At 40.2% G+C, this 21623-nt stretch overlaps 1 protein-coding gene across 2 annotated transcripts in view; it reads left to right on the top strand.

The window, feature by feature from the left end:
* DOCK1 (dedicator of cytokinesis 1) overlaps window positions 1-21623 on the top strand; it is a 563486-nt gene that overhangs the window by 505159 nt on the left and 36704 nt on the right. For both annotated transcript variants that reach the window (XM_048857028.2, XM_048857026.2), the window contains exons 45-48: window positions 1861-2037; window positions 3216-3299; window positions 11587-11724; window positions 19785-19930. In XM_048857028.2, the coding sequence (XP_048712985.1) occupies window positions 1861-2037; window positions 3216-3299; window positions 11587-11724; window positions 19785-19930 (545 nt within the window). The remainder of the gene's footprint in view (window positions 1-1860; window positions 2038-3215; window positions 3300-11586; window positions 11725-19784; window positions 19931-21623) is intronic.

Genomic DNA, 21623 nt, shown 5'->3' with positions numbered 1-21623 from the left:
TTGAATATGTTAAATTTGAGCTCTGAAATTTTAATTGGACTCACAGATAATATACTGGTGTTTCTCTGTAATGAATGGATGAGAATAACTTCTAAAATCAGGTTTCTGGTTTGAAACCAGATTTACAGGTTCAGTATTGATTTTAAAAGTTTGTGTGCACAAACTTAGCAGACAGAGTCATTTGTCATGAAACCTTGAATTCTAAAATAATGCTCAAAACACACTTTAAAAAATTATAATTAAAACAGACTTGATTTAATCAGATAGCAGGTGTAAGAGTGACAACTAAAGAAATTTGATTATAAGTGGCTCTCAGAAGCATGCTAAGCAACTGATAGCTAGCTAGAAGTGCTTCATTTATGTAGAGTTTATGTAAATTAGAGTGTAATCAGCTACACACTTGCATTTTCCTAACAGGCCCCAATTAACCCCCATCACACACGTTTTCCATTTCTACCACAACATTTTTTGTATAAATAGGCTAGAACTTTAACACTCTTTAATTGAGAGACTTCCAAAATTTGGTGAGTGGATAACTAAGGGTATTCAGAGTACTTGCTGGTGGTCTGTAGAGAGCTTGCTCTCCTCATACAGGGTGTTTAGTCACATTAATATGTATTTTAGCTATATTTTAAATATTTTCCAGATATTACTTTTAGGCATAATCAACTGCTGTAGTTGCCAGAAGGATGTATCTGATCACAAATGATGGGAGGTGATCTGTATGATTTCAAATGGGAGGGAGGTGCATACAATGCAATCTCTCTATTAAGAACCGATTCACCTTATTAAAGAGTTTGAGGACCCCTACTTTAAACAATGTAATAACTTTAGACCATGGAATAGAATCATAGAACTGGAAGGGACCTTCAGAGGTCATCTAGTCCAGAGTCCCCTGCACTCATGGCAGGACTAAGTATTATCTAAACCATCCCTGATAGGTGTTTTGTCCAACCTGCTCTTAGAAATGGCCAGTGATGAAGATTCCACAACCTCCCTACGGAATTTTTCCAGTGCTTAACCACTCTGACAGGAAGTTTTTCCTAATGTCCAATCTGCTAATACATCCCAGAATTATGTTTGCTCTTTTTGGAACAGCATTACACTGTTGACTCATATTTAGCTTGTGATCCGTTATGACCCCCAGATCCCTTTCCGCAGTACTCCTTCCCATTTTGGCAGTCATTTCCCATTTTGTATGGGAAGAAAGCATCTTTTTGGTTTAATTATCCAAAATAGAATGAAGACAGTGGTACCTACTGTACAAATATGATCGCCTTTTATACAACATATTTAATACAACTTCCTGAGAGGCTACCAGTTACTGCAAAAGCCACGCAGAAGTACCTTCTTCCTTTTTAATATTTAAGTATCTGAAGAGTACATCTTTAAAGTCCATCAGACAATCCAGTCCAAGATGCTGGCTGTGCTGTTACCATAATGGGGTCTGGATCACTCTTCTGTACCCACTAAGAGCTGCTTGTCCATAAGTCTTCGTATGCATAATTTTCCTCAGTATCTCACAAGAAGCTCACTTGGGCTCTGTCAAAGCAATTCTAATGTTTTAGACCTGCTTGATCTTTCTGAGAGCCTTGGTCTATGCAGTAATTATGCTGTAAGAGTGAAAAACAGTAAACCTTTTATCTGTTTATCTCATATCAGTTATCGCAGTATTGACACTATATATCTTGCCTAGTAGAAACAGCACCTTCCTGTAGCTATTGACTAAAATTCCTCTTTCACTCTAAAATCTATTAGTTATCATTGGGATGGTTTTGTGGGGAGCAAACTATTCAACTGTGACCTGCTACATGACTACTGGACCAGGAATTAAAACTTATTTTTGTGCTGTTCTTTTAGGTTGAAATCAGTCCACTGGAAAATGCAATAGAAACTATGCAGTTAACAAATGATAAGATCAATAATATGATTCAACAACATTTGAATGATGCAGATCTACCTATTAACCCCCTCTCTATGCTACTTAATGGCATTGTGGATCCTGCAGTCATGGGAGGATTCACGAACTATGAAAAGGTATGTTCAAAATTAGCTTTGTTTGGTCAGGGAATCTAATTAAGTGTGTGTGGTGTGTACACGTGCATGAGTAAACTTATGCATTATAGGTCAGTTTTGGAGAGCTAAAATTTTCCACGTCTTGAGAATATTATAAATGGGTGATATTTATAAAGGAATTCTGTGGGTTGAAAAAAGAGAAACAGTGAGGGTTATTAACCATTGGACCAATTTCCCAAGAGGTGTGGTAGATTTCATCATTTGAAATCTTTAAATGAAGATTTGATAACTTTATAAAATTTATGCTTGTAGTTCAACTGAAATGTATTGGAGCTCGTGCAGGTATTACTGGGTGAAATTCTGTGGCCTGTGTTATACTACTTGATCATCTAGTATGACCAGTTGTCTCTTCCTGCCTTAACATCTATGAATTAAAAGTAATTGGGATTAATTTAGTGAAAGTGCATTATTATTATTTATTAGTTAATATACAGTCCATCCAAATATATTTGAATGACTTCAGCTGCTTATCACAGACCTAGTCTGATAAATATATACACATGAGAGCTTAGTATAAAAATGGTGAAAATGTAAAAACTATATTAGTGCCTATTCAAACTGCTGTTACATAGGCAATAAGTTTTTGTAAGATAACTAAGGGAGACATGTGATATGCACTCTTTGACCTGTTATCGGAAGAACTCTTCCAGTCTCCAATATCCCTGGCCTACTTTACCTACATAGGACGCCTAAACCACTGGACACTGATATATAGTATTGTGGAATGTAAATCATGTTGTTATGCTGCAAGACGTATTGTAGGCTTCAAAATTTAACTAATCTTCCTGGTGACCCCCAAAATTGCACTTGGGCACAATACCCATAATTGTCGATGAGGCGGACTAAGCAGAACCCTTCAGCAGTACTTCTTGCTTGACCAGAGGGTTCAGTGATGAGCAACATATGATGATATTCCTCCCCCTACTTTACTGCCCCCAAAGGATGGATATCATGCTCTCAGGCACTATTAAATTGTCATTCATTGCTTTTAATTATGTATTTATAGACATGTTATTACTGATATTTTTAGCAAAATCTTTTGGTTTGATTCATTTTCCTTTGCTATAACTAAAAGCCTTCCTAGATAGTAAATGTTCAATCATTTTCTGAAATAACTGGTACTTTTCTGTTTTCATTAGGCTTTTTTTACTGAAAAATACATGCATGAGCATCCAGAAGATCACGAAAAGATAGAAAAACTAAAGGACCTCATAGCATGGCAGGTAAACTGTCTAATTCAAATCATGCCTGGGCCAAGTGGCCTGCTGTCACTTGTGACAAAATTCAGCCATCAAACCATTCACCCTAGTGTATACATTTCCATGGCATTTAGACTGTCTTGGAACATGAGCTAAAGTTCATCTTTTCAAATCTGACATAGTTTGTCATTTGATAATCTCACAAGTGACTAACATTATTAACCCATTTTTTATTACATAGTCTCTCCTGTTACCAGTTTAGAGATATAAATACACTCTCTCACTTTCAAATGACTCAATACCTTATGATTGTGTTGGCCAATTCTGTTGTAAATTTAGTTCTAATTTTTTCCAGTATAGTGCTAAATTAATAAAGAATTACAATAAAAACTAAATTAAGAGTATTCAAGTCTTACAGTTTAAGAACTCAGAATTTAAATCCCTAGGTTACATGTTCGACCATAAGTCTTTCTCCTTGTGCAAATGCTTTATAATGTTGTCTGTTTACATGATCACTTATTGTCTCTCCAGACAATATATATATAAAACACATTTTTTCTACAACCACAGATATGCATATGTAGCATCTTGTAGTACTGTATACTGTGTATGACAGATAGTCAATTAAAGTCACGTATACACGAAATGTATAGTAAATGGGCAAGAGTTTCTGCGACGCCTTTGTGTCATTCCCAGCGCACCTTACAAAATTGTAATGTGTGTATGGATGTGTGTAGATAACTAAATATACACATACAGACACACAGATGATACATTATATATTATGATATTTATATATATATAGTGGAACTCTACAGTGCCATTTTTACAATCACTGTTCATAGAAGAAACATACTTTAAATAACTTAAGAGGTGTCACAGGTATTTGTAGTGAAGCAGAAATAGGACCCAGATCTCCAAGTCCTGTGCCTTAAACATAGTATCATCCTTCCTCTGTGAAGAGCTACATTTCTGTCTTCCAAAGAATACATTTCAGGAAAAACAGGAAACCCTATTCTAGCTTTGTTGGAAGGCTGTACTCTGATATTTTTTCGTTGGCCTCAGAATAATTTTATGATAAAAATCCACAGATGTGACTAGAAATGTTTTTACCCAGAAAAAAGTATATTATAGTGTTTTATATTCAATTCTGTCTTTATTATAAATGAAATAATTTAATATCTAGAGGATTCAATTTTAGATGTAGTAGAGACCATAGAGATAAAATTCAAAAATCCTCAAAAGGCCATAAAACTATTGCAGAACAAACACTAGTTTGTTCTGCAAAAGTTTTATTGATTTTTTTAATTGTTGTTGTTCCCCTGTAAGGTTTACTGTAGATTGGATTTTAGGGACTTCAGATTCAAGAGAGGAAAATAATTTGATCCCAAGAGAGTAACTTCATGTCAGCACTGTCATTGCCCCTAATGACCATATTAAAAATGAATTGTATTGGTGCTCATGAACACATTTTACCCCAAAAGAGGATCATCCTGCTGGAAACATGTATTCATTAAAATAAGAATAAACACTGGCAAATGCATTATTTAAAATCTGCAAGTTTTGTTTTGTCAACATGTTTAAAAATACACACAACTTTCTTGTCACCAGTTTAGTTCCAAGTATGATAGAAGCAAAGCAATTTAAAGACAAGAGATTAATACAAACAAATATTTTTCTGAAGCTGTCACCAATAAGTGATAAAATTCAAAAACCAAAAGAAATAATTTTGAAACTACCTGATATAAAATTAGAGTGGTCATGATTCCTAAAACATTTCTGAAAACTTTTTCAAATAGCATAACTTCATAGAAAAGGTGGCAGGTTAAAGAAAACTTTTAAACACTATTTCACATAAGGAACAAGATGGCTCAAGGGACTGGAGAGAGATACAGTATAGAGTCTTTTTCCATTAAATCACTAGTTTGACTTCATCTCCAGCTCAGCAGTAGGTATGTGTTGGCCAATATGAAACACAATAAGTTGGCAGTCTCAGTCCAATTCCTAATAAATAGGTTTCTGTATCTTAACTGAGCATATTATAGGTGCTCAGAGATTTGATATCTCAATATAGATCATTGTGTTAATAAAACGTTATGATATCGAATGTTGACAGTTACCTCCGTGACTATTTTGTTTGTATTGTTGCACCCCTTCACCTTCCTTTTGTCTCATTTGTCTTTTGGAAAACAACCTCTTCAGGGTAGGGATGGTGCCTTCTATTTGGAAAGTGAAAAATAAAACATGTATTTGGAACAGAATACAGTTTTTTTCATTGTATAGTCTTATTTTTAAATATAAGTGTTGGCAGTAAGATGATCATCTTATGCAGTAACTTGTGTGCATGGGCACCACCGGAACAAGTAATTGGTAATAATCTTTAATTGATACTCTTTAGTTGAAAGGTAATCTTTGTTGAGAGAGAGCGTGAGAGAGAGAGGCCAAAGATTAAGACCTCATTCCTGGATACCTTCGAGGTCAGTGGTCTCCAACCTGTTTACACACAAGATCACTTTTTGAATTTAAGTGCAAACTAGGATCTACCCCGCCCCTTCCCCGAGGCTCCACCCCACTCACTCCTTCTCCCCTTCCTTCGTTGCTTGCTCTCCCCACCCTCACTCACGTTCACTGGGCTGGGGCAGGGGGTTTGGTTTTGGGAGGGGGTGTGGGCTCTGGGCTGAGCCTGGGGCAGAGGGTTTGGGCGCAGGAGGGGGTGAGGGGAACAAGTTCTGGGAGGTAATTTGGGTGCAAGAGGGGGCTCTGGGCTGGGACAGTGTTGGGGTGTAGGAGTACGGAGTATAGGAGGAGTTATGGGGTGCATGCTCTGGAGGGGGCTTAGGGCTTGGGATTGGGGTGCGGGCTCCTGCCGGGTGGCACTTACCTCAGGTCACTCCCTGGCGGCGGTGCAGCGGGGCTAAGGCAGGCTCTCTGCCTTCCCCAGACCCACGCCACTCCCGGAAGGGGCCAACACGCCCCTGCAGCCCCTGTGGGGGAGCACGTGGCTCTGTGCACTACCTCTCTCTAAAGGCACCACCCCTGCAGCTCCCATTGGCCACAGTTCCCCGTTCCTGGCCAATGGGAGCTGCAGGGGTGGTGCTGGCAGGCAGGAGCAGTGCACGGAGACCCCTGCCCCCCTCCCCGCTATACCACCAGACTTTTAGTGGCCAGAGATCGCTATCTCAATGCTTTTTTTGCCTCTGTCTTCACTAACAAGGTCAGCTCCCAGACTGCTGCGCTGGGCATCACAACATGGGGAGTAGATGGCCAGCCCTCTGTGGAGAAAGAGGTGGTTAGGGACTATTTAGAAAAGCTGGACGTGCACAAGTCCATGGGGCTGGACGAGTTGCATCCAAGAGTGCTAAAGGAATTGGCGGCTGTGATTGCAGAGCCATTGACCATTATCTTTGAAAACTCGTGGTGAACGGGGGAAGTCCCAGATGACTGGAAAAAGGCTAATGTAGTGCCAATCTTTAAAAAAGGGAAGAAGGAGGATCCTGGGAACTACAGGCCAGTCAGCCTCACCTCAGTCCCCAGAAAAATCATGGAGCAGGTCCTCAAAGAATCAATCCTGAAGCACTTACATGAGAGGAAAGTGATCAGGAACAGTCAGCATGGATTCACCAAGGGAAGGTCATGCCTGACTAATCTAATCACCTTCTATGATGAGATTACTGGTTCTGTGGATGAAGGGAAAGCAGTGGATGTATTGTTTCTTGACTTTAGCAAAGCTTTTGACACGGTCTCCCACAGGATTCTTGTCAGCAAGTTAAAGAAGTATGGGCTGGATGAATGCACTATAAGGTGGGTAGAAAGTTGGCTAGATTGTCAGGCTCAACGGGTAGTGATCAATGGCTCCATGTCTAGTTGGCAGCCGGTGTCAAGTGGAGTGCCCCAGGGTTTGGTCCTGGGGCCGGTTTTGTTCAATATCTTCATAAATGATCTGGAGGATGGTGTGGATTGCACTCTCAGCAAATTTGCGGATGATACTAAACTAGGAGGAGTGGTAGATACGCTGGAGGGCAGGGATAGGATACAGAGGGACCTAGACAAATTGGAGGATTGGGCCAAAAGAAATCTGATGAGGTTCAATAAGGATAAGTGCAGGGTCCTGCACTTAGGACGGAAGAACCCAATGCACAGCTACAGACTAGGGACCGAATGGCTAGGCAGCAGTTCTGTGAAAAAGGACCTAGGGGTGACAGTGGACGAGAAGCTGGATATGAGTCAGCAGTGTGCCCTTGTTGCCAAGAAGGCCAATGGCATTTTGGGATGCATAAGTAGGGGCATAGCGAGCAGATCGAGGGACGTGATCGTTCCCCTCTATTCGACATTGGTGAGGCCTCATCTGGAGTACTGTGTCCAGTTTTGGGCCCCACACTACAAGAAGGATGTGGATAAATTGGAGAGAGTCCAGCGAAGGGCAACAAAAATGATTAGGGGACTGGAACACATGAGTTATGAGGAGAGGCTGAGGGAACTGGGATTGTTTAGTCTGCAGAAGAGAAGAATGAGGGGGGATTTGATAGCTGCTTTCAACTACCTGAGAGGTGGTTCCAGAGAGGATGGTTCTAGACTATTTTCAGTGGTAGAAGAGGACAGGACAAGGAGTAATGGTCTCAAGTTGCAGTGGGGGAGGTTTAGGTTGGATATTAGGAAAAACTGTTTCACTAGGAGGGTGGTGAAACACTGGAATGCGTTACCTAGGGAGATGGTAGAATCTCCTTCCTTAGAAGTTTTTAAGGTCAGGCTTGACAAAGCCCTGGCTGGGATGATTTAATTGGGGATTGGTCCTGCTTTGAGCAGGGGGTTGGACTAGATGACCTCCTGAGGTCCCTTCCAACCCTGATACTCTATGATATTCTATGATCGACTGGGAGAGTCTCCAGGATCGACCAGTCAGTCATGATCTACAGGTTGGTGACCACTGTTCTCAGTCTCAAAATTGGCACTACTCTCTGGAGAGGCCCCTACAGAACAGGGTGGAAGTACAGAGAGATGGAGCAATGTGTGGGGAAAATTCAGTGGCTTTACTTAAATTGTGGATGAGAACTTCATTTTTCAGTGCTTCCATGTAGTCTGGTGCCTTCTGTTAATGTGTACTTCAAGCTACTACCCTAAATTAGTACCGTGTAAAACAGTCACAGCAAAAACATCCAAACTTCGGGTGTTTGAACATTATTTCAAATTCATGAAAATCCTATGAAATGCCATGGTATTTATCTCATGGGAAATGACTGTGCTGCTCAACCATTAATATTCTAGTTTTTGTATCTATTGTATTTTTATATCTACAATATTCATTTTAGATGTTTATTTTTGTCTAATTTTGTGCCTTTTCACTTCCTAGAAAAATTAGATCCTGTCGTTTTATTTGACAGTATCATTTAGATCTGAAATAGGCTGTTTCATCACCACATGACAGTAATGAAGTTCATCTCAGTGCAATAGTCACTCAACTTCTAGCCATTATACTTAGAGCATACCAAGACTAGTACACAGCACAAAGAATTATTTCTGTACCCTTCCCATACCGGTGAAAGGAATTACAGCATACAACATGCACAGTTAAAAAAAATCCCTTTCTTGTAAAATTTTCATAGAATTGGTGTGATTTTATTGATAGCTTTCTGTTTAAACCAAAACCCAGAACCCCTATCTGTAGTACATTATGGAATGATATTAAGAAGTCATGGCAGCTAGAGCCATGATAAACTTTTAAAAAGAGAGGATAAGGAAAAATATATTATGGCATAAATAATATATGGATACATTATGGTTTTTTTTTTTGTTTGTTTTTTGTTTGTTCCCCCCTCCCCCCATCTTTAATGTTTAGATATGTGCTTATTTTTTCATTTATTACATTACAATAAGACCACTTATCTAAAGCTCTGGCACCCTTCACAATCCTTTAAAATATGTCAATAAATAAACTGATCATTTCTCTAAGGTCAAATAACTTGGCAACAACATAACATTCAATTAACCCCCGCCCCCTTGCCTTACACACACATACCCCTTATCAAAATTCTATACCACTGCTAACCAGACCTACCTGTCTCCTTTTGGGCAAGAGAGAAAAGATGGTCCTTGCAGCATTAGGATTTGAGGCACTGTAGTAGGTCAGTTTCTCTTGGAAGAGCAATTGAAGACAAAATGTACACAAGTGCTGGTTACCTTGAAAAGAGGTGGTCAAAACTGCACAAAACAATTCTACTTTCAGAAACCCAAACTAAGACACCATCAAGTTCTTAAATTCAGCCCTGTTCATATTGGGCTCTGTCTTCCTTGTTTCCTTGCTCTCAGGCATATCTGGTCTTCTCTGCGAATTTTGCTTAGCAAACCCTTTAATCCAATGTCATTAAGCTCTGGATGCAAGGTGCTCATGTTCTCAAAACTAGCCTGGACTTGTTCAGACAGGCTTGGCTGCTAATCTTCCTTGTTCAGCTGCTCTTGAACATCAAGGAACTTCACACAGGTTTGACTATATCCATTGGCATCTGCTAGTCTCCATCATAACTAAAGAGAATGCTTAACCCATACTCTCCCCCCACCAACATATGCACTGCAAACTAAAGTAGGCTGCTGCAAAAATATATTTATACATTTTAAGATATGTTGCCCAAGTCGTCCCATTCTCTTATAGCGAAGAAAAACAAATGAGCCAATGCACTCCTTAGTTGGCCCGCGGGGAACTGAGATTCATTTATTGTAGACAGAAAATTAGGAACAAGACCATTCTAAAGTTTTTTTTTTTTTTGCTACTGAGTACAAATCCATATGGATTATAAATAAAAGTGGATAGAGTAGAAATATTGTATTTGTGTTGTAGAAATATTGTATTTTTTTGAAGAGTGCCAAGAGAAGCAACAGCTGTGTGCCGTTAAATAGCACAAAATGCATTTATTCATGGATTCATCTTGATAAGATTTCTTAAATTTGTTCACATGTAATTTAATTGTGTACTTCTTATCCTCCTTACTAATAAGTCTGCTCATTTAGATTGCTGATCCGTCATATTAGAAAAATCTGTTTTTAATCAGTATTACAGTTTAATTATGAATTATTAAGAGGAAACCTCTTAGCTTGATTGCTGCAAAGAATATCTGACTCAGAACCAGAGCACTGTGTATCTGGAAAAGGAAATATTTTTCTTAAACATGAGAAAGACCTACTATTAGATTCTTCTGTGTTGCTGTGGGAATGAAAATGTCTCTCTTTAAACATTTTAAAAGGTCAGCTATACCTCCACACTATGAACTAATTATATAACCTTGTGTTGGCATGGATATTTTGTGACACAGCCTTGCAGATAAATTATTATTTTCAGTTATAAAAGAGAATTAATTTATTCTCACCGCCACCCCTCACCTCACTCTCTACTAAAAATCATTGAAAACTCAATTTACGATGAAAAATATTGTCATTTTTGGTATGTAAATCTGTATGTTTTCTTAACAAATATGTGGTGTACAATATCTTAAGATTTTTTTTCATGGTAACACAGGGTTTCCAAAATAGCATGTGTTAATCAGAAATAGATGTGAAGATTGTTTTTCTCTGCTATTTATTCCCATGAAACCTGGTGGGGCTGATATTAATAGTGTAGCTCAGTGATACTCAGGCTCGCAAGTGGCTCTTTAATGTGTCTCCTGCAGCTCTTTGCAGCACGTGATATTAAAACACTGTGATTTAATTATTAACCAATCAGGACGCTTTTAATATGTTATTGACCAATTGTAGTTGATAAAATTATAATACTTGGTCAGTCATTTTGCTGTGAGAATTATATATATATATATATATATATATATATATATATATAAACTACATATTTCCCATCTTACTGTTTAAATATGAATATGTAGTACTATAGTAAATGAAACAGTGAATTCACACAACTGTGGCTCTTTTGAGTAATATGGATTGCTAATTTGGCCCCTGAACCACTGAGGTCTGAGTATCATTGGTCTAGCTTTTGAGTCAAATTTAAAGTACAGTATGTATGAGGGGTTTTTAAACATAAAATAAAGGGGTATTTGTTCAACCTGATAAATTTAGCTGTACCTTATAATTGCTTGGCAGAATTATTCGTACATTCATTTTAAATGACTATGCGCAACACAGAGTGAAAATGAAATCAAATATAGTACCAAAAATCACCATGTTCTGCTTTAGTTGCTATTAGTGTTCCATAAAAATCTCATATTCCTCTTAGAAGCCTACTTCTAAGTATATTTAAAGTCCCCCTTGCTCTACTTCCTTTTATGAGAGAAGACCAGAAAATTCATCATCATCTAATTGTATTCTTTAGATTCCATTCCTGGCAGAAGGTATCCGAATTCATGGAGAGAAAGTAACTGAAGCGCTAAGGCCATTTCATGAGAGAATGGAGGCCTGTTTTAAGCAGCTTAAAGAAAAAGTGGAAAAGCAATACGGTATCAGAACAATTGTAAGTTGTCTCCAAACCTGACATTTAAAAAAGTATCTGTCTTTGGAATTGCTGTAATTCACATTTCAGTCATTAAATGAATATATAGAAAAAACAGTTTTAATAGAGTGTGATTAAGAATCTTAAGGGATATATGGTTTTTCATTTTGTTTTGGTGGTGTGGTGCTGGTGTATTTAAACTCATTTTTAGACAGAGGTTTATTTCTCTTAACGTCCCTAAAATTGTCCACGTCGGTAGTCGCATGAAAGTGTAGTGACTTGCCTTGTGTTGCACATCAAATGAGTATCTCTTCTAAGATTAGAATATAATATCTTTCTGGTTTCTAGGTTTTTGTCCTGTACTATATGCCCATCCAGAAGGTTGTCTTCTGAAGCATAGTTATATATCAGTGGCTTCAACAGGTACCTTTGTCTGTAACTATGCTAGATGAATAGGTCTTCTTGGTTAATTTACCTCTGGACTAGCAATTGTAGCTTAGAGCATTGGGCCCAGCTAAAGACTTCACTTAAATTGTCAGTGCTTAGGAGAAGTGGACAAATGTCCCAAAAAACATTCAAAAACTCTTATCAACACGACTCCTCAGCATAAAAGACTTACCCTAAAATACCAGGATCTGTCCATTGGAAATCAACATAGTCCTTCAAAGTGTTCAGGTTTTAAGGATCTTTTACATAGGTTACAATCTCTAGGAGTTTCTGATATCTTTGAAGCTTTTGTTCTTTGAAGTCAGAGGTTCATATCAAGGAATATCACAGAGTGTCACTTCCAAAGCTAGTTCTAAGGCTTTTTAAAATGTTTTTTCAATAAGTCAGGGCCCTGTATCTGCAGATTCTCAGCAATGACTTGTTGCTATTAAGTACACTGCATCCTTGACCTTACTTGTAAATCTCAGGCTACAAGGAGGAGGGATAGCTCAGTGGTTTGAGTATTGGCCTGCTAAACCCAGGCTTGTGAGTTCAATCCTTGAGGGGGCCATTTAGGGATCTGGGGCAAAAATTGGGGATTGGTCCTGCTTTGAGCAGGGGGTTGGACTAGATGACCTCCTGAGGTCCCTTCCAACCCTGATATTCTATGATTCTACTATGACTCCAAACTGTATTTCAGGAGAGCGGGGGGGGATGTAGATTGTTCGCAGTGGATGGTCCTCAGTACTGTAGTTTGCACTCTCCCAACATGAGCAAATCATTTTTGGCCACCCTTCTGTCTCAGCTTCAAGATGCAGCCAGAAATTTTGAAAGTCCCCTTACACTTTGAACCTTGTTGATTAAAGGGGGTTAGTTAGTAGAGAGGTTTTGTTTTTGTTTAAGACTGGGTGTTGCTGCTTAGTGCAGAGAGTGTTTCAAGTGCTGGCTCTTGCAGCCTGCATGTAGGTTCTTAATCGAGAATGTATTTTGAAAGCCGTAAGTGCACTTGGAGATTATGCAAAGCGGGCACATGTTTTATAAATAAATTTTAAAAATTCAGTAACATACAAGTAAAGAGTTAGAGTTAACCTTAGGACTGACTGTGCTGGGATTTGTGTTCTGAAAGTATGTTGAAGGCTTCTGTTCCAACTCTTATGCCTTGTATATGAGTAGCATTGACAGACTCAGAATCAAAACCTCCGTCAATGTTATAAATATTCGTTAACCTTGTTGTAGGTCTTGGTTAGATTTGTAATGAAAAAGAAAGACTTATATGAAACTTACATCCACTGTACACTCTTTTCCCCTTGTTATGGTTTAAAAAGACAAACAAAATAAATACATGAATGTGTTCAGTATTTATCAGAAATATAAGTGAATCTATACCAGTGAGTGAATAAACTCAGATTTTGTCTACTTCTTTATGTTGACATGCATTGTTCATCTTGGTCCCAAATGGCTAACTAGATTTCAAGCTGTAGTAACCACACAAATAGCTCATGAAAAAAGAAATTAAGGGAGAATCTACTCAACAATTTGATAAGATGTGACCTTGTAGCGAAATATGATTTGTCTCCAAGAAAGCAAATATCAGAAATTGCTTAAGAAAGTAAATATTTTCCCAGAAATTGTAAAGAATAATTTCAAGCAAGAGAAAATGTACACTAATAATTGAACCTTTCAGAAACTCCCCCACAAGAAACAATTAATATATTTGTAAGATTGCGCAAATGCATTTCCTATCAACAAGACCATTAAAAATAAGGAAAATCGCCAGTTGAAGAAACATTAACTACTACATTGTTCTGCAGGCAGCCCAGCTTGCCAGTGTATGCTTCTGGTTCCCAAGCTGCCTGGCTGCAATCTGTACTCCAACTCTGGCTTCCTGCCTAGTTCTGTGGCATACTGTAGGGAGCATGAATGGTAATCCAGCTAACTCCCCATTAGAAGGAAAGCTGATGAGTAAGACACAGTAGCAGGCAGATCCCAGCAGGGCAAGGAGACAAAACAAAATATTGAATGCATGGCTGCAGCAGAATGATGAATTCCATGGTGAAATGTTGATGTTTGTGGAGCTTGGAAAAAGCCAGATTCCACAGTCACCCCACTTGGGATGATTGGGGACAGTTCATGCCCTTAGAGTTATTATATCAGGTAGTCTGCATACTTAGGCAGAAGTCACTGCAGTGGTTTACATTCGGTTCATGTTTTGAAGGTTATCTCTGCAACCATAAGGGCTAGAGCCATAATTATTTAAAAATGGAAATTCTGAATTTGGAGCATTATTCTGCAGTATTGGGTGAATTTCACAGCTGCAGAATAAACAGGACTCCCTCTATTCCATTTTTGAACTTTGTATGGACCTGTAAAGAGGATTAATCAGACAGGAGCTCCCAACAGGTCTGAGATTTTGGGTAGCCCTTACCAGAGGCAGCACAAGATGTGGTTCATTAATCCCACCCCACCGCACAGTGCACACCCATGAAAGAGCTAGCCACAGCCTAGTCCTTAGTGAATAACGATTGAAACACTAATAGGAAAATTTTGCAAAGAAGTCTGTTAAAGGTTAATTCTAGGGTGATTCCACCACTAGAAAGCGCAGCTTGACATTATGTCCCTTGTATGAAAAAGGCAAACTGTAATTCATGGAATGTGTAACCTAAACATATTATATCCAAGATTCAGTGCACCAAATTCTGATCGTCGTTACGATGGATTTACAGCACTGTATGTCCAGTGATGGTGCTACTCCAGATTGACACTTGTGGAATTGGGATCAGGATCTGGCCCTGAATTTCTTTTATTACTGGGGATCACACAGGTGTTTAGATTGTGTATTTTAAACACACTAAGTCAGAATTCTTGCTGTGCCAGATTTCCACTGGGCATAGTAGAGTGGGACAACAGGGATCTGGTCATAGCTCTCGGATTCTTTGATCAGTGCCAGTGTAGCTTAGCACATCCTGGGCTAGGTGCCAACAGTCCCCAAGAGAACAAATGCCAGCTGAAGATAGCAAGAACACAGCACACGCTAGCCACACCAACTCTCTGTCCTGACTAAACATCCTACTCTGGGAGTCTGTGGGATGAGTGGCATGAGAGCCTGTGCACCAGGGGAATCCCCAGAAGCACAAGGGGAGCAGAATGGGCCGATGAATTTGACTATGACAGCCCTGACTTCAGAAACTCATTTTCAGATCCTTCTATAGTGGTGATATTTTTAAGGTAATGACATATTTAGAGGAGAGAGAAATCCTATCTGAAGCTTACCAGCCTTGATAGTATCCTTGTAAATGTTGTTCCCTTTATGGTCCTTAAATCCCTGCTTGATATGTTTGATGCACTGTGCCTCTAAATAGTAATTTATTCCCAAGGAGAAACGAGATATTGACATAAATTATACTTATGTGTCACTTGCTTCAGTCATACACATTAACATTGTCAAAGAGATGACTGGAAAGTCAGACCCAGTTGGTGTTATCTTCCCAGTGTCACTCTGATCCACTACTAAGAATTGATGGAATTTTATCACTTCTGTCTTTCTTGTACAATGCCAGCTTAGCAGTAGTTGACAGTGTGGAAAAGCTACCTGTGACTAAACAGCAGGAGATTCTTATTTTTGTCTGAAAGTTCAATTATTTTATGCATATATCAGTTATTAATGACTAGCAAAGCTTGTATAAATATTTAGAACTATAAAAGAGCATCTGCATAAAAAACGACATTTAAATATTTTCTTCTCAACCTAGATGTCACTCCGTGAAAGTGGCTCTGTTAACAGCAATACCATATTTGTGGTTTTTTAAAAACTTTGGTTCATTATTGCTGTTACTCAGTGCTGGAATACACTAGGGTACCAGTAGCATGCCACATGCACCACAACTTGGAGGAAACTGTAGGCGGTTCAACATCTAGGCGTTGTCGGTGCTGGTAGCCCTGGTGAGTCCCAGTAACCATTCAGACACATAGAATCATAGAATATCAGGGTTGGAAGGGACCCCTGAAGGTCATCTAGTCCAACCCCCTGCTCGAAGCAGGACCAATTCCCAGTTAAATCATCCCAGCCAGGGCTTTGTCAAGCCTGACCTTAAAAACCTCTAAGGAAGGAGATTCTACCACCTCCCTAGGTAACGCATTCCAGTGTTTCACCACTCTCTTAGTGAAAAAGTTTTTCCTAATATCCAATCTAAACCTCCCCCACTGCAACTTGAGACCATTACTCCTCGTTCTGTCATCTGCTACCATTGAGAACAGTCTAGAGCCATCCTCTTTGGAACCCCCTTTCAGGTAGTTGAAAGCAGCTATCAAATCCCCCCTCATTCTTCTCTTCTGCAGGCTAAATAATCCCAGCTCCATCAGCCTCTCCTCATAAGTCATGTGTTCTAGACCCCTAATCATTTTTGTTGCCCTTCGCTGGACTCTCTCCAATTTATCCACATCCTTCTTGTAGTGTGGGGCCCAAAACTGGACACAGTACTCCAGATGAGGCCTCACCAATGTCGAATAGAGGGGAACGATCACGTCCCTCAATCTGCTCGCTATGCCCCTACTTATACATCCCAAAATGCCATTGGCCTTCTTGGCAACAAGGGCACACTGCTGACTCATATCCAGCTTCTCGTCCACTGTCACCCCTAGGTCCTTTTCCGCAGAACTGCTGCCTAGCCATTCGGTCCCTAGTCTGTAGCGGTGCATTGGATTCTTCCATCCTAAGTGCAGGACCCTGCACTTATCCTTATTGAACCTCATCAGATTTCTTTTGGCCCAATCCTCCAATTTGTCTAGGTCCTTCTGTATCCTATCCCTCCCCTCCAGCGTATCTACCTCTCCTCCCAGTTTAGTATCATCCGCAAATTTGCTGAGAGTGCAATCGACACCATCCTCCAGATCATTTATGAAGATATTGAACAAAACCGGCCCCAGGACCGACCCTTGGGGCACTCCACTTGATACCGGCTGCCAACTAGACATGGAGCCATTGATCACTACCCGTTGAGCCCGACAATCTAGCCAGCTTTCTACCCACCTTATAGTGCATTCATCCAGCCCATACTTCCTTAACTTGCTGACAAGAATACTGTGGGAGACCGTGTCAAAAGCTTTGCTAAAGTCAAGAAACAATACATCCACTGCTTTCCCTTCATCCACAGAACCAGTAATCTCATCATAAAAGGTGATTAGATTAGTCAGGCATGACCTTCCCTTGGTGAATCCATGCTGGCTGTTCCTGATCACTTTCCTCTCATGCAAGTGCTTCAGGATTGATTCTTTGAGGACCTGCTCCATGATTTTTCCAGGGACTGAGGTGAGGCAAACTGGCCTGTAGTTCCCTGGATCCTCCTTCTTCCCTTTTTTAAAGATTGGCACTACATTAGCCTTTTTCCAGTCATCCGGGACTTCCCCCGTTCGCCACGAGTTTTCAAAGATAATGGCCAATGGTTCTGCAATCACAGCCGCCAATTCCTTCAGCACTCTCGGATGCAACTCGTCCGGCCCCATGGACTTGTGCACGTCCAGCTTTTCTAAATAGTCCCTAACCACCTCTATCTCCACAGAGGGCTGGCCATCTCTTCCCCATTTTGTGATGCCCAGCGCAGCAGTCTGGGAGCTGACCTTGTTAGTGAAAACAGAGGCAAAAAAAGCATTGAGTACATTAGCTTTTTCCACATCCTCTGTCACTAGGTTGCCTCCCTCATTCAGTAAGGGGCCCACACTTTCCTTGGCTTTCTTCTTGTTGCCAACATACCTGAAGAAACCCTTCTTGTTACTCTTGACATCTCTTGCTAGCTGCAGCTCCAGGTGCGATTTGGCCCTCCTGATATCATTCCTATATGCCCGAGCAATATTTTTATACTCTTCCCTGGTCATATGTCCAACCTTCCACTTCTTGTAAGCTTCTTTTTTATGTTTAAGATCCGCTAGGATTTCACCATTAAGCCAAGCTGGTCGCCTGCCATATTTACTATTCTTTCGACTGATCGGGATGGTTTGTCCCTGTAACCTCAACAGGGATTCCTTGAAATACAGCCAGCTCTCCTGGACTCCTTTCCCCTTCAAGTTAGTCCCCCAGGGGATCCTGGCCGTCCGTTCCCTGAGGGAGTCGAAGTCTGCTTTCCTGAAGTCCAGGGTCCGTATCCTGCTGCTTACCTTTCTTCCCTGCGTCAGGATCCTGAACTCAACCAACTCATGGTCACTGCCTCCCAGATTCCCATCCACTTTTGCTTCCCCCACTAATTCTACCCGGTTTGTGAGCAGCAGGTCAAGAAAAGCGCCCCCCCTAGTTGGCTCCTCTAGCACTTGCGCCAGGAAATTGTCCCCTACGCTTTCCAAAAACTTCCTGGATTGTCTATGCACCGCTGTATTGCTCTCCCAGCAGATATCAGGAAAATTAAAGTCACCCATGAGAATCAGGGCATGCGATCTAGTAGCTTCCGTGAGCTGCTGGAAGAAAGCCTCATCTACCTCATCCCCCTGGTCCGGTGGTCTATAGCAGACTCCCACCACTACATCACTCTTGTTGCACACACTTCTAAACTTAATCCAGAGACACTCAGGTTTTTCTACAGTTTCGTACCGGAGCTCTGAGCGGTCATACTGCTCCCTTACATACAGTGCTACTCCCCCACCTTTTCTGCCCTGCCTGTCCTTCCTGAACAGTTTATAACCATCCATGACAGTACTCCAGTCATGTGAGTTATCCCACCAAGTCTCGGTTATTCCAATCACGTCATAGTTCCTTGACATCACCAGGACCTCCAGTTCTCCCTGCTTGTTTCCAAGGCTTTGTGCATTCGTTTATAAGCACTTGAGATAACCTGTTGATCATGGCTAAGGGAAAGGTTATTTTTTGTGGAACTGACAGGAAAGGGAAAGATTGCAAATACCCTAGGTACAGAGGCTTAATAGTTATAGTAAAAAGTGTATTAAGTGTAATAATGGTAAATGTTTCAGTCCCTAGGGGGCAGTCCAATTGAGAATTGGGGCTCTTTAGGCCTGCTAGTGCCTCTCCAGTCCAATCTCTGCTCAATGCAAATAGGACCTTGCAGGTCTCCAAGCCAGGCTCAGTTAGAGTCTATCATTGGGGCCCCTCTGCAATGGCTTCCTGCCTAGCCACTGCTGCTCCCCCATAAATCCCACACAAGCCTGCACCCAGGTGTAATGTCTGGCAGTCACAGCCTGTTCCACAGATGGCTCTCCATATTGTTCCTGTTTTCAACTTCTCTCCAACTTCCTGTTTCCAGGTGGCCACTGCTTCAGTTGACCTCAGCTCCTGGCTTCCTTGCGGCCACTGCTTCCAACCACAGCCCAGCCACTTCCTGGTTCTCAGGGCCTTTCCCCTTACCTGGCCAGAAGAGTGGGAAGTGCAAGGGGTGAGGAGGAGCTGTTGGGCGTTGTAGTCCCCTGCCTTGCAGAGCCATACCTGTGTTTAAAATTAAGCATATGCTTAAGTTCTTTCCTGAATCAGGGCCTGTTTGCATTTTTTCTTAAATATATCTAGTAACAGTATCTGTGTGATTATAAATTTCTTGTAACTGAAATAGCATAAAATTCTAGGTGGAAAAAAAGCATTTAACCATTCAGCATTACATGATAATGACTCACAAATTTCAGGTTGTGTTCTAAAAAGAATAAGATCATATTTTTCTTTGTTGTAGCCCTCAAGTTTGGATGACAGACGAGGCAGTCGGCCAAGGTCTATGGTTCGATCATTCACAATGCCTTCATCTTCAAGACCTTTATCTGTTGCATCAGTATCATCTGTCTCGTCAGATAGTACCCCTTCCAGACCTGGCTCTGATGGGTAAGTAAGGTATAACAATTAAGAGCTTGTAATTGTGGAGAAAGATTCAGCATGCAAATCCTTACTGGGTTGTGAGAAGCTGTCAGCACCTAATTACACTTTAATTACAAACATATAGTATATTGCATGTGTTATCTTAGTTCTTTGTTTTATAAAGTTACCAATATGAGCAAATAAAACTCAAGTACATTTATTTTGAGCAAATTGTTTCTATACTGAAAGCAGTTTCGGGTATGCATGTCGGGAGACCTGGGTCTTATTAGAAATTTGGCATTTTAGAAAATTCTTTCCCTCCCTCCTCAGCAGTGATACTTCCATCTCTCTAAAACGGACTACCACTGAGAAGAAAAGCATTGTTTTTTTAACAAATATGATCATTTCTTAAAAGAATCTTGTTTTTCCTCAATGCTGATTTCAAGATACACTATTTGACTTTAATTGGGGCTGTCGATTAATTGCAGTTTAAATTGCACTGTTAAACAATAGAATACCAATTGAAATTTGTTCAATATTTTTGATGTTTTTCAACATTTTCAAATATATTGATTTCAGTTACAACACAGAATACAAATTGTACCATCACTTTGTTATTTTATTACAAATATTTGCACTATAAATATGATAAAAATAGTATTTTTCAATTCACCTCATACAAGTACTGTGGTGCAATCTCTTTATCGTGAAAGCACAACTTAAAAATGTAACTACGCTCAAAAATAAAACAATGTAAAACTTTAGAGCCTACAAGTCCACTCAGTCCTACTTCTTGTAGAGCCAATCACTAAGAGAAACAAGTTTGTTTACATTTATGGGAGATAATGCTGCCCACTTCTTATTTACAATGTCACCTGAAAGTGAGAACAGACATTCACATGGCACTTTTATAGCCAGCATTGCAAGGTATTTACATGCCAGATGTCCTAAACATTCATATGCCCCTTCATGCTTTGTCTACCAGGTGCAGATTGGGGTAAGGCAGGGTTTAGCTGCCAAAAAGTGAAGCTTTGTGGTAGGATTGCTCTTCATCACCAGAAAATGACTTAAAAGAAAACTATATCTATAGCAGGCTCGGGGGAAAACTGGCTGTGTGCTGCCACCATAAAAGTGTCATTCTCTTTGTTTCTCACTCCTCACATTACTCTTTCCATATCTGCATATTTGGCTCTTCTCTCCTCATTTAAGCCTTTTACATTTTTGCCTCTTTCAGCTTTTTCCATTCTGCACCTCTACCCCAGCTCTGCCGTTGTACATACCATTTGGCAGGCTGCATGTTTGTGGCGGGGGGCACACATGTTGAGGACAGTTTGTCTGGGATTATTCCACTGGAATCCGTTTTCCTTTGTTCTCCTTCTCCACTCCGTTTCCTTTTTAATCCTGCTTCATAGAGGTTGTGCAATTCAGAAGAAAGCTCTATAATGCAAGTCATCTTCTTTATGTAAGCTTTTTACACGTGGAACTATTACAAAGAATTACAGGTACAATTTTCTTTTATAGCCATGTAGGTTGGTCCCTCCCCTTCCCCTGAAGTCAGCTGTGCGTGCGAACTCAGTAGAGCCTGAACAGAAAAGTGAAACTAACAAGGCTCATTTTGCAGCTCAGCTGACACAGTGAACCGAGCAGCAAGGCAGTTTAATAAATATCACGACAACCTACTGGATACACTTCATCACCAGAAAAAAAAACACTTAGTTTT

The sequence above is a fragment of the Caretta caretta genome, chromosome 7 (genome assembly GCF_965140235.1).
Source record: "Caretta caretta isolate rCarCar2 chromosome 7, rCarCar1.hap1, whole genome shotgun sequence".
NCBI classification, from domain to species: domain Eukaryota; kingdom Metazoa; phylum Chordata; order Testudines; family Cheloniidae; genus Caretta; species Caretta caretta.
The sequence above is the reverse complement of the archived record's forward strand: the minus strand, read 5'-3'. Positions and strand labels throughout refer to the sequence as shown.